The 13,172-nt window shown below is 55.0% G+C and overlaps 1 protein-coding gene across 1 annotated transcript in view; it reads right to left on the bottom strand.

Annotated features, from left to right (window-relative positions):
• The window catches only part of Sned1 (sushi, nidogen and EGF like domains 1), a 49,133-nt gene that overhangs the window by 30,199 nt on the left and 5,762 nt on the right, over positions 1-13,172 (bottom strand). Inside the window, 5 exon segments of the mRNA XM_023722277.1 lie at positions 887-1,000; positions 1,220-1,345; positions 2,839-3,001; positions 3,405-3,545; positions 4,288-4,575. Coding sequence (XP_023578045.1) covers positions 887-1,000; positions 1,220-1,345; positions 2,839-3,001; positions 3,405-3,545; positions 4,288-4,575 — 832 coding nt within the window.

Here is a 13,172-nt window from a genome sequence, read left to right as displayed (position 1 = left end):
TTTGTCTCCACAGCTTCGCGGAGGAGGCTGAGGCCCAGCAGGGCCAGGCCTCTGCCTGGAGAATACCTCTCCTGGAAATGTGCTTTGCCCTCTGTCCCTGCACTGTCAAACTGAGGGGCCACTACGTGGACTGATACCATGACCTCTAAACACCGTGAGTAAGTCCGTCCTACTAGATGGCCATTCCCCGTTTCCCTCGCCCCTGAGACCACATCCCGGCTCGGCCGTGTCTGCAGAATTCCGTCTTGGTGCGTTGCTGTGCATAGACTTGCCCTGCCATTCGGCTGTGGTCCTTTCCAGTGAAAATCCATGAGTACACCGAGGTTAGCCTCAGCGTCCTATGGCTGTGTCTGCAGTGCTTGTCCAGGCTGAGACACTGATGTGGCTGACTGAACACCTTGCTCTGCAGTCTGTCGCTGTGCATGTCTTCATGCAAGGCTTGCTCCATGGCCGTGAGTGCTCGGGGGCTGAGCTGGGGCAGTGGCAGTTGCAGAAGTCCAAGAGCTCCTTCTGCCCAGTTCCCTGAGTAGCACCACCTGGCAAGGCACCTTACCACTGGGCAGGCAAGGTGAGGGCAGGGCCTGAAGGCGGGTAAATGGATGCAGTCTCACAGCAGCTGCATCAAAGGAGCTGGGCTCTGGAGGTGCAGTGGAGGTGGAGCCAGGTGGGGCAAGACCCCCGTCCCTGGGGCAGCTGAGCAGGGAGTGGCAGGCCTGCGTCCAGATGTGGCTGTGATATCCACTCTTAGTTGCCTCCCTGGCCCCAGGAGCTAGCTGCTGCCCTCTCAGTGAACCACTCCAGGCATCTCCTGCCCCACCCGCAGAGCTCTCTGGGCTTCCACATCTGTCTACAGCTGCAGGGCATGGGGCTGGTGGGGTCCTCTTACCTGACTCACAGGTGGGGCCCCTAAAGCCGGCTGGGCACTCGCAGCGGAAGCTGTTAACACCGTGAGTGCAGGTCCCACCATTCTGACACGGGTGTGAAGCGCACTCGTTCATGTCTGAAATATGGGCAGTGCAGGACACAGGGACAGATGGGTGCCCAGGATGCCAGCATTTGCCCTCTCTGCTCACTACCCCAGGGGCAGCCACACATCGTGGCCTGGCACCCTTCAGCTGGGGCCACAAGGCCACCGTCTGTGCCTATAGCTTCTCCTGAGCCCAGTATAGCCAGCGGTCCCTCTGTGAGTGCCCTGTCCCCACCCAGGCCAGCGACTCACCCAACTGGCACCTCCGCCCTGTGAAGCCTGCGAGGCAGGAGCAGGTGTAGGAGGGGTTGCCAGTGACACAGTCATCGATGCACTTGCCACCATTGAGGCAGGGGCGCAGGGCCAGGCACACGGAGGCTGTGGGCACAGGAAGGAGCCCGAGCCTCAGGTGCCACTCCCAGGACGGGCAGCACAGCCACTCACTGCAGCCACATCTCCACTCCCTCCCCAGCCCAAAGGGCCAATCTGCAGTCACATGTTGGGGAGTGGCAGGGTCATAGGTCACTACCTAGACCTGTTCGGGGGATGCCCGGTGTGGCTGGGGTTGTGCCCACTAGGGGAGGATTCTGAGCTTAACTCTGGCCTCCTGTGGAGCAGACCATCCAGAACGACTTCTACCCCAGCTCCTGCCTAACCCTCCCACCTTTCCCAGCTTGGGCACAGCCCTTCTAGACATGCAGCCTGCTTGGCCATCCCCCTGGTTTCCAATATGGAAAGTGGCACCAGTCCCCAGGGAAGCAAGGCTGCTGAAGGGGCGACTCGTAAGTACAGGCTGGCTGAATGTGCCTAGCCCTTGATGGCTGGTGCAGGGAGTGCCGGCTCTTGGATAGCTCCTACTCCCCTCTCCTTTCTGTTCATTTCTCCTGCTCCCACTGCCTGTGGCTGGGCCCCAGCAGGAGCCAGCCTTCTGCCTGGACTGCAGGTAGGCACCCTAATCTCAGGTACACACCCCTCCTGCTTCCTGATGAGGCCCTTCCCCACAAGGCGGGTGTCCCCACGGGGCTCTTCTGTTTGTCCCAGAGACCTGGGCACCGGGGTCAAGCCTTGCACTCTGGGATGGGGTCCTGAGGTTCAGCCTGCAGCTTCTTTGGGCAGCATGGTGTGCCCATGCCGCACTATTCCTCAGCCCCACTCCCCAGGACTCTGGCACTTGCTGGGTACCCTGACCTCACCACCTCCACTCACGCAGAGCAGCTGCAACCACCACCACTCACCAGACGGCCGGCTGCAGGGGGCACGTGGCTCTGCGCTCTTAGGTGCCTGGCTTGGAACACACTGCCCTTCAAGCCCCTCACCCCCTAAGCTCAGACTCAAGCTGGATGACTCATGCCCCAGGGTCTGGGCAGCCTGGGCTTCCCAGGCCTCTCTCTGTGGCAGCAGGCACAGGCCACAGCACTGTGGTGAGGCTCTCTACTGGGCCTCTGAGCTGGTCTGGGGTCCACAGTGCTATTTACAGCTGGGTCTCTGTGACCCAGACTAGGTCAGGCTGATGATAAGCACCCCTCACAAGCAGCTGTGTGGTCCCTGGCCCTCCCCACCCCCATGATGGCCTGGCTCAGCACAGGTGATGTTGTGCTATCTGCAAGCCACAAGGCCCCAGGGTCTGAGACCCAGAAGTCAACCTGGGGGTGAGCAGGGATGACCTGCTCCACCCTCCCCTGGGTACCCAGGGCTCCACACACGGAAGTTGCCTGGCCTAGGGTGTCCCCTGGGCCCCAGCAGAGGCTTGTGGGCCTCTCTGCGGGGACAGGCTAGGGGCCAGCATGACTCTCCTAGGTCCAGCCTGGCACTCACCCTCCTCCCACCCAGCATCTCACCCTTCCCACGGAGCCTCATGCCCGTCCTCTTACTTGTATGGCCGCAGCCCCCCACGCGCACCTGGGCATCATCGATTCTGAACGCCCAGCGCCCGGGCACGCCCACGTTGGTGGTGGCCTCCACCTCGGCCATATCAGCTGTGCGTGAGCCAGGAATATTGAAGTAGCGTCGCCCGTCGCCTGCATTAAAGCCTGCCTGGGTGGGGAAGGGAGCATGGGGTCTCCTCATCATTCCAATAACCTTAGGTCCCCAGATGACTGAGGTCAAGGATGACGTGGGAGATGATCAGTGGGGCCCTACAGATGATGGGGTGCACCAGCCAGGACCTGGATGGCCTTCCCCAGGCTACAGGCCTCTCTTGGGGGAGCAGCAGGGTTGCACAAGGTAGGGCTTCCTGCCCAATCTGCAGTAGTCATTAGCCTGGGCAGGGAACCAGGTCAGCAGGGAGCTGCCATCAGGCCCGTGAAGACTGTGTGGTCCAGGTAGTAGTCAACCTGAGGGCATCTCATCCCATCCTCTGCACAGGTCCAGGGACTTGCCTAAGGTGACCCCAGCTCAGAATGGGCTGGCAATGGGGAGCAGGGCTCCGGAAGCCTACCTGGGCCGCGATACCCCCCAGGCCGGTGGCATCACCCCCACTGCTGGCATGTGTGCCCGTGGTCCAGGTGATGGACTCATAGTTGAAGATGGTGAAGGAGATCTTGCCGTCGGTGATAAGTATGGTTTGGAATGTGTTGACCTGCCAGAAAGAGAGGGCTGGTGGGCTGTCCTGCATGTCTCGTGTCCACAGCTGCCTCCTGCTGGACAGCCAGCCAAAAGGACCTCGAAGGCCTTGTTGGCCAGTACAGGGCCCACTCTGCTCCCTTCACTGCTCCTGGGGCTTGAAATGAGTGCACAATGCTCACTGGGTAAGAGGCAAGGACAGGACTGGGGTGTTGTCGCCATCCCCAAGGGCCTGGCCCATTTGCTGTGATCAGGATTATCTTCGGTAGACCCTGCCCACCATCAGAGGATCCTTAAGAAGTGTAACCTAGCAAGTAGAGACTCTGAGTGGTGCCTCATCCTGTCCTCCACCTTGGGAATTGGCACTGGCCTGGGCGCGTGTAGCCCAGTACCAGCCACAGGTCTGTTTGAGGGAGCCAGCCCCTCTGTGCCCTCCAACCTGGGTAGCACTCTTGCTCTTGTGCTAGTGTGCCTGCTGCCTGCATCAGCCTGGAGAAAGACACTGAGAGACAGGGGCCCCAGTAGTGCTGCCCCATCCCTGACCCTCTGGACTCCAGTCTCCTCAGCTGTGCACCGTACAGTGGGTATCTGGGGGTGCACCAAGGGCTGAGGAGCATGAGGCCCCTCCCACTTGCCCCAGCTCTGCAACCTCAGCCTAGTGACCTGTGTGGGTCCCAGGCCATCTATTCCTTGGGTGTGGACACTGAGGGCCCTGGCCAGTCCTCACACCCCCTGTCAGGAACCATAGCCACACTCACTGGGGAGGAGGAGCTGCCTCCAAAGAAGGTCACTTGGTACCATGTAGCGATGAAAACCCAAGTGGCTGAGAAGTCCGGGAGCTCGGGGAAGTAGCGTCTGATGTCTGTGGTGGCTCTATGCAGTGTGGCCAGGTCGGTGGCCTCCCGGTAGTACACGTCACCTGCGCGCCGGTTGTCCACATCCGCCCAGAAGGCCGCCACCACGCAGCGGTCCTTGGCGATGGGGAAGGCCACGGGTGTGAACTGAGAGACCTCCTTCAGGAAGGAGATGATCCCGTTATTGTTCACCTGTGAATGGGAAGCCGAGGGCTGCGCTGGGCTGGGCCCCGGTGCAGCTCTGCCGGGCCCAGCTCTGTCTCTCACAGCCATGGGCGTGTTTCCCAGAGCACAGCCCTGCCTGCCTTTCCTGCTTGGGGTGCTCACCAACAGCACTGCCACAGGCTTCCATGTGTACCCACATTCACATTTGGCATCCTCAGGCCCCAGGGGATGTGTCAGGTGGGCATTAGGTCATGATACTCTCAAGAATGGGAAGAGTGTCCTCATGGAGGAGCCTTTCTATGTGAGGACAGCCTCCCTGTCATAGAATCTGACAGGGCCTTGTTCTTGGGCTTCCTGTCTCCAGAACTGTGAGAAACAAGCCTCTGTTGTTCATAAGCTTCCCAGGCTAAAGCAGTTTGTCACAGGACCTTAGGTGGACTGAGACAGCAGCTCTGTCTACAGAGGGTAGACATTTCTCCAAAGAAGACATGCCAACTGTCAGTAAGTCCACAACGAGATGCTGACCACTACTCTTCACTTGGAAGCACAAACCGAAGCTCTGGGGTGCTGCCATTCACATCCTAGAAAGGTGGCTATAAAACAGCAGCTCAGAAAGTCACAGGGTGACCACTTCTGTGGAGAAACTGGAAGCCTTTTGTGATGCTGGGGTGGGAGGCGTAAAGTGGTGCAGACACTGGGAATGAAGTGGTGGCTCCTCAGCAAACGGAGGGCAGAGTTCCCTTTGATACAGCTATGTGTTAGCCACATCCCCAGCATTGCCATTCAGAGTAGCTAAAAGCTGGACCCAACTGAAGAACCCACTGAGGAAAAATGGAGAAACATAAGGTGGCATTTGCAAAGGGTGGGACGCTGCTGTCTCAACAAGGCAGAACATCCTGATTACATTCATGTGGATGAGACTTAGATATCATAAGTGTCATAAGCCAGTGACCAACAGCCAGCATCATACTAAATGGTCAAAAATGAAAGTTTTCATTCTAAAATCAGGAATAAGGTAAGGATATGAAAATGGCCATATTCCCAAAATTGTTATACAGATTTAATGCAATGCCAATCAAAACACCAACAGCATAATTCATAGAACTAGAGAAAAATGATTCTAAAATTCATTTGGAACCAGAAGAGACCTAGAATAGCAAAAGCAATTCTTGGCAGCAAGGCACGGTGGGTAGGGGGAGTCACAATCCCTGACTTGAAATTACACCGCAAAGCTACAGTGATTATGAAAAGCATGGCACTGGCAAAACAAACAAACACAGACCCATGGATCAGTGGAGCAGATTAGAAGATGTAGAAACAACTCTAAACACACTCAGTCACCTTGTCTTTGACAAAGGAGACAAATACCTTCACTGGGAGAAAGATAGCCTCTTTAATAAATGGTGCTAGCAAGACTGGCTTTCTAAGCTCATATCTTTCACCATGCATTAAACTCAACTTGAAAGGGATCGAAGATCTAAATATTAAAAGAGAAAAACTAAAACTTCTGAAAGAGAACAGGTAGAACTCTTGAAGACATAGATACAGGCAAAGACTTTATGAACAAAGTCCTGATGGCACAGGAGCAACCACAAAGAACCAACTACTAGCATCTCATCTTATTAAAAAGGTTCTACACAGCAAAAGAAACCTTGTTTCTTTTCATCACAGAGTGAAGTAACAACCCATACCATGGGAAAAATAGTTCTGGCAGCTGTTCCTCAGACAAAGGACTAACATTTATAATATGTAAAGAACTAAAAAAAGTCAGATCCCCCAAATTTGAAGACCTAATCCAAAAATGGGCACCTCAATGAATAGACACTTCTCAGATGACAAGAAGAAAGGTCAAAAATGTTCAACATCACTGATGACCGGCGAGATGCAAATCAGAACAACACCAAGGCTCCACTTCACTCCAGAAAGACTGGCTGTCACTGAGAGACCAACCAATACCAAGCGCTGGCAGTGGGGATGAAGAGACCTTTCTCCGCTGTTGGCGAGTGTAGACTGCTGTGACACTGTGGAGATTCCTCAAAAAACTAAAACTAGGAGTTCCCCATGACCCAGCTGTTCCCCTTCTTGGTATCCTGCCAAAAGAATTTAAAACATCATGGCATAGCTATAGATGCACAGTCATGTTTATAACTGCAGTCTGAATAACCAAATCCTGGAAATAGTCCAAATGCCCATCAACAGACAAATGGATAAAGAAGATTTTTTAAATACAATGGAGTACTATTCTCCCATAAAGAAGGATAAACTTGAAATATTTCTAGGTAAACAGATACACTTTGAAACCACACTCTTAAGTGAAATAAATTGGACACATGTGTTCAAGTGTCACATGGTTTCTCTGGTGAGAGAACTTGGAAGGGTAAAGACCAAAATATATAATAGATATTATGAAATAGAAAATGTTTACATGGAAGAGGGACTAGAAAGGGGAAAGGGGTAAGGAAGGAGGGGAAAGAAAAAAGGAAAACAAACAATGGAAACAAAGCTTTTACAAATAAGGAGGTGGAAGGAACAGGAAAGGGAAGGGAAAACACAGACAAATCGAGATACATCCCATGCAAGGACAAATTCCCTAATGATGAGTGCTATCATTATGTATATCTAAAGCATACCAATAAAAAGGAGAAAGCCTAATTTCTGTACAGTCATTTATATAATCATTAATTTTATTTATATAATCATTAATATACAATTTGATATCTCTAATTTTATGTAATCATTCAAGAAGGTACGTAAGTTTTCAAAATTGTCCCACCAAGAACACTTTTTTTTGTTTTTGTTTTTTGTATTCTTTAGGGACAGGTCTACAAGGTGTTCAGGGTCTCACTACTAGATTGGACTTGAAGTCATCCACCTGTTTACAGCCTCCCAAGAGCTGGGATTACAGGCATGTGCCACCATGCCCAGTCTCAATTGCTGTCTCAGCACCCCCGGGGGGTGGGGCCAACACGGCAGGCTGAGGACTGAACCCCTATCCCCTGCACCTGCTCGCAGGTGCTTTAATCCACAGAGCTATTTGGCCAGCCCTAGAAATGCTCTTGAGTCATATGACAGTACTGTGTTTAAGAGAGAAACCAGTCCATAAACTTTTCACATAAAGAGTCCATGCCTTGAGCCTCACCCAGCCCTGGTGTGACGCCTCATAGGGGTGGCATCTGGGAGGCAAGCTATGTCCATCCCCCTTGTAGAGCTGCCAGACCCTCACAGGCATTGGCAAGCTGGACCCTGCAGTCCATGCATATGACAAATTAGTCATCATTACCAGGCTGGGATGCGGTAGTAGTAGGAGCCATGCTTTACAGTAGAAAACCAATTCATTTAATGTGTCGTGAAATTAATCTCATGAATTTAAATTACTAATTTAATGGACTGAAGGAGAAAAATCATAGATCATTTCTCTAGACATAGAGAAGGCATCTAATGAAGCATCTGTGGGTAAAGGCCCTGAGTACTCAGGATGCAAGGGACAGTCTTATTTATTTATTTATTTATTTATTTAATGTATTTAGGACAGGGTCTCCAGGGTTTCACTACGTAGGTCAGACTCATAGTGCTCGTCCTGTTTTCAGCCTCCCAAGTGCTGGGATTACAGGTGGGCACCACCATGCCCAGTCTCAATCGACGTCTCAGCAGGCCCCGGGGGCGAGGTTAGCATGGCATGCAGGGGATTGAACCCTGGTCCCTGTGCTCTGTCTAAGTAGGTACTTTAGTCCTCTAGGTATATGGTTGGTCCTGGACAGTCTTAGTCTGACGCGGGTGACTCCAATGGCAGTGAGAGCCATGGCACTCCTTGTGCTTGGGCTGTCGGAAGGTCTCGGCCCCAGGCAGGTAGGACAATGAGCCGAGAAGTCACAGGGTTGGAATGAAGGAGCACAGCCGCTCTGAGTGGCACCTGACGTGAACATGGGCGTGGACGTGCAGCTGGGCACTATACTAGGATTCAGCATGTGTTTGGTTGTTAGACATAAAATGAAGAAGTGTAGAAAGTCCTCTGTGATTCTACTGCACACTGGCAATAAATAGAAAGTAAAATCAAAGAAAGGATTTTTTTTTTTGTACTGGGGATTGAATTCAGGACCTTGTGCTTGCCAGACAGGTGCTTATGCCGCTGAGCTACCTCTCTGGCCCAAAGGAACTATTTACAGTAGCATAAAAAATCAAGTATCTGAGAATCAATCTAAGAAAGATGGAAAAGACTCTACAGTCAGGGTTCAGGCTCACGGGAAGCGCTGAGGGTGACCCGAGAAACAGTAGAAAGGCTCCCTTTCCTTGGACAGGATGAGGGCTGTGTGGTGGGAGTCTGGGTGGATGCCCCAGGGCAGGGTCCACCTTGGGGGTGATGCAGGGCCTCCACTGGGGGCCCTGGCGCCCGCCCTACATCTGTTTGTCCCTGCACTTTATGTCCAGAGCCCTTGTCTGCACATCTTAGAGGGCACAATGGCAAGGCGCCGCCACACGAAGGCAGTATGGCCAGGCTGGGCAGGGCCCCTGCCTTGAGGTCCCTGGGGTCAACACAGCCACCTGCAGGGCAGGGCCGTCCCTCTGTGCCCTGCCTTCACGGCCCCACCTGCTGACCACACCTGCCTGCCCCTGCTCACCCTGGGTGGTGCGCATCGAGCCTCCTGCCCACCAGGTTCAGCTCTCCTCTGCCTCACCCAACTGCTGCTGCCTTCCCCCTTGGCAGGGTGGGGTGGACCAGGCCTGGAGCCTTGGGTCGAGGAAGGAGGCAGAACAAGTCTGCCCTGTTCCCCTGCCAGGTCTAGGCAGCGCTGGGCCCACAGCACAGCGGGCAGTGTGGCCTGGGCGCTCAGCTGCTGGGAGCCTCCCGGAGGTCTCCAGACCAAAGAGCTGGGCTGTAGGTTGGGTCCTCGGAGCAGCTCCTCTCTGCTGGCACTGCGTCCATCTCCTTCCACCAAATATCAGCTTTACTGACTTGCAGCTTGTGCTTGCAACAGCACCTTGTAAAACACACAGTTCAGACAGGGAAAACAAGGAGACACAGTGAGACTGCATCCCCTGCCAGATGTGGTAGAGAGGCAGAGTGAGTGCTGGGCACTGAGAGGAGCACGTGCTTAACGCCCGGCCCTGACCCTGTAGCCTGACCTCCAAAACCTGACCAGAACCTGGGTGTTCACTGGGGCCAGGCCTAGACCAGTGCCACGGGACACTTATGGAAACACAAGTCCCCCCAGGGGACCTGCTGTTCCACAGGGAGGGACTGTGCTCCCCGGGGCCCGGCGGGCGGGGGCCCTGGGCTCAGCACCCTGGCCCTCCAGGCCTCCCTGTGGCCACCTTTTTGTCTCCTCCACCCAGCTAAGCACCCAATGCTGAGAATGAGGCTGCTATCAGATGGCACAGCCCAGGGTGGGTGACCTGAGTCCCTGGAAGGGCTTTGCACGTGGCTGCCTTGAAGTGTCTGGGCAGACCACCCTTGGCAGGCTGTGGTCAGCCAGCTGGCCTGGTGGGCCTTCAGGAGAGGGTCCTCTCCCCTCTGAGCAGGTGGAGGTCTTTCAGGGTGCTTGCCAGCTGCCCTGCTCCCTTGGGGGGCCCCAGGCCCCAGGCAACAGGAAGCTGCAGCAGCTCTGTGAGCACCAAGGCTGCTGGCGGAGGTGGGGGGAAGGTGCGGGAAACCACCAGTGGCATTTCCAGGGGGGATGTGGCCAGGCAAGCGCGGGACATCTTGGCGTGCACCAGAGGCAGGCATGTCGCTGGCCTTGTGCCCGCACCTGGGTTGGCCTGGACACTGAAGGGAGCACTGCTGGCGCCGTGGGGGAACAGGGTCTCTCAAGACCTTGGAGGGACGAGGGGCCCAGGAGCAGTGCCCAGCTCTGCAAGTGTGGATCAGATGGGTGTTGCCTCGGGTTCTGGCTTTGATTCTTCTGCCAAAAATCAAACAATAAAGCCCCTGAGGCATTTTATAAGCTTGTTTTGAAAAACGTGTGTATGCCTTTTATTTCCTGCCAGCTTTCCGGGTATTAGGGCTCCTCCTGCAGGCACAGGGGGGCTGGTGTCCTGGGCCACAGGCAGGCAGGGCCACAGGGAGCCCCCTCACATCCAGCCCTGCTGGGCCTGGTGAGCAGCTGTCCAGCAGCTGCAGAGGGGACGCAAGAGTCCCTGTGGCCCTGAAGGGCGAGGAGGAAGCACAGGGACGACTGGGGCCTCCTGGCGGGGCCTAGTAGGTGGGGAGGAGCAAGGCCTACAGGCCAGCCCCTGCCGGCTCTCAGCTGTGTCTTCCTTTCTGGCCAAGCTACAGCCTGAGCCAGGTGGACCTGGTGGTCCTGGCCTGAACCTGGCTGTTCTCAGCATCCTCGTGCAGATGCCAGTCCTGCCTCACCACACTCCTGGCCAGCACCTGCTCACCAATGCACATAGCCACCCGAAGCAGCAGTGCCATCTTGCAGGAGTGCCCACACCTCCTCTGCCTCTACTACCTGCCTCTCACCAGGCCTTGTGTCTCCAGTCTGGCTCCCTTTTGGTGGCTTCTTGTGGCCACCTCTGTCTGTACCCTCCAGTCCCTAGATTCCCTAGGTCAAGCATAGCATGTCCCCTATTCCACACACACCTGAGGCCCTCATTCTTCCACCAGACTCCTGAGGACAGTGGCCATTCCTCTGGGACCTGTTCCAGCACCTCAGGGGCCCTCCAGGTTCCTGTGCCTGCTCAAGGGACAGAGCAGGCAGCAGTGAATGGTGGCCAAAGGTCAGGTTCAGGGCCAGTGGTCTATACCTCTCCTCAGCACAGCTCTAGACAAGATTAGAGGACACACGGGCCAGGGCTGCCTCCACCGTGGGGGTCGGGGCCTGTACCCAGACTTGGTCCCCTTCCCATTCATACCCCAGACTGTACTGCACATCCCACATGAGGCTGAGCTGGTGCTGGCTCCCAGGTGCTAGGCAGGAGGGGGAGACAGTGTGCAGGTGGTGCTTAATGACCTGGCTGGCTGAGGGCATGGCTTGCTGAGCCAGGCTGGGCAGGGTTACCCCAGAAGAAAAGAGAGTGCAGAGCTCCATAGGCGCAGGGGCACCAAGGAAACTCCCTGCATGCCTCTTGGAAAGCTGTCGGGGAGGACTTTGCAGTCCGGCAGGGAGAGAAGAAAGCCCTGCCTGAAGGCAGCCACAGAGCAGATATGTATCATAAATTAATTCAAGGGAAGTGCTTATGCTGAGTTGACAGCCAGGGATCGGTCATGCCTGCTACGGTGGCCAGCAAGGTTCCACGGGATGGAACATTACATTCCCATTAAGAGCATGTCTCCACCACAAATTTAAGGCACAAGCAGTTGTTGAAAATTCAAACGTAGAAATCTGTATGGAAGGGCAGCCCCAAGTTCTTTTGTAAAACTCTAAGTAGCTCAAAGCAGAGCAGGAAGAAAAGCACCCAACACTCAAAGGAACCTCTGGCTGGTGAAATTACGGACATGACATCATGGCAACTAGAAAATGACCACCAAGGATTTGCTGTGCGGCTTCTGGGGGCTGGCACTGCTTGGAGGCTGGAAGCACAGTGGTCAGAAGAGAACAAAGTGATTCTAACACTGAAAATAAAAGGCACAGCTGCTGCTCAGACACAGGTTGCCACGCTAGAGACGGGCCAGGCAGCCCGGGGAAAGTAAGCCCTGCGGGTGCCCCTGGGGGGACACAGCTTGAGGAGTTGGCTACTTCCTGCCCAAAACTTCCAGCTTCACACTGTCACCTGGAGCTGAGGGGAGGGGACCTCTGAGTTGTCAGAGGCCAGGCAGTGTGTGGCCAGCACACTCTGGGACAGTGTGGACACTGAGGTTTTGCGGACAGCAGAAGGCACCTGCACACTCCATTCTCCCAGCTGCTCACTGCCCTGCCCTCTTGAGTCTCAGGGATGCTGCAGTCAGGCTGTGGGTTTCCCACAGGACAGCGAAGACACTTGTGCAGGCAGGTCAGATTGCACGGATGCCCAGCTCAGGCGACAGAGAGCGCAGAGAGGGCTAGTCTCGCCCGGTTTATGCATTGAGTTATTTACATACATGTGTTTGCATACATGTGAAGGCATCCTCCTCATTGGCTGTCACCACCACCATCTCTTTCAATGTTCACATTGTCCCAGAGTTGGCCAGTGTGGCGCCTGCCTATGCTCTGGGCCCTCCTGAAACCTTTCCCTTCTTGTCTGACTCTTCCCACCCTTCGCACAAGACGCACTTTATGGATACACACCGGACCTGCCAGAATGGGGGTCTCTGCAGCGGAGGCTGGTGCCTTGCACCAGGCTGAGCCCTCTCAGAGCTCAGTGACATTGGGTTTCAGTTTCTGCTCCCCTCTGGACGTGGCCAGGAAATGGCTGCACGCTGCTCCACAAAGGGCTGCATTCTGAACAGTGTGTTGCGGTGACTTAGAGTTGAGGACACACCGGAGGGACCACCTACACGACCCCGGGCAGCAGCTGCCAATCCATTGCCGCAGGCTTGGTGCCAGCGGGAGGCGAAGGAGGCACGGGACGAGTGTGCAAGGCTGCCACCCATGCAACACGACGCCTGGCATCCAGGGACTTTATTTTATTTTATTTTTTTAAAAGCTTTTTCTTTTTATTTATTTATTTTGTGTGTGTGGCCAGCTCAGCCACCAGGGGGCGGGCTG

Source organism: Octodon degus, unplaced genomic scaffold (genome assembly GCF_000260255.1).
Source record: "Octodon degus isolate 3935 unplaced genomic scaffold, OctDeg1.0 scaffold00089, whole genome shotgun sequence".
Lineage (NCBI taxonomy): Eukaryota > Metazoa > Chordata > Mammalia > Rodentia > Octodontidae > Octodon > Octodon degus.
This window is presented reverse-complemented; position numbering and strand designations above follow the sequence as displayed.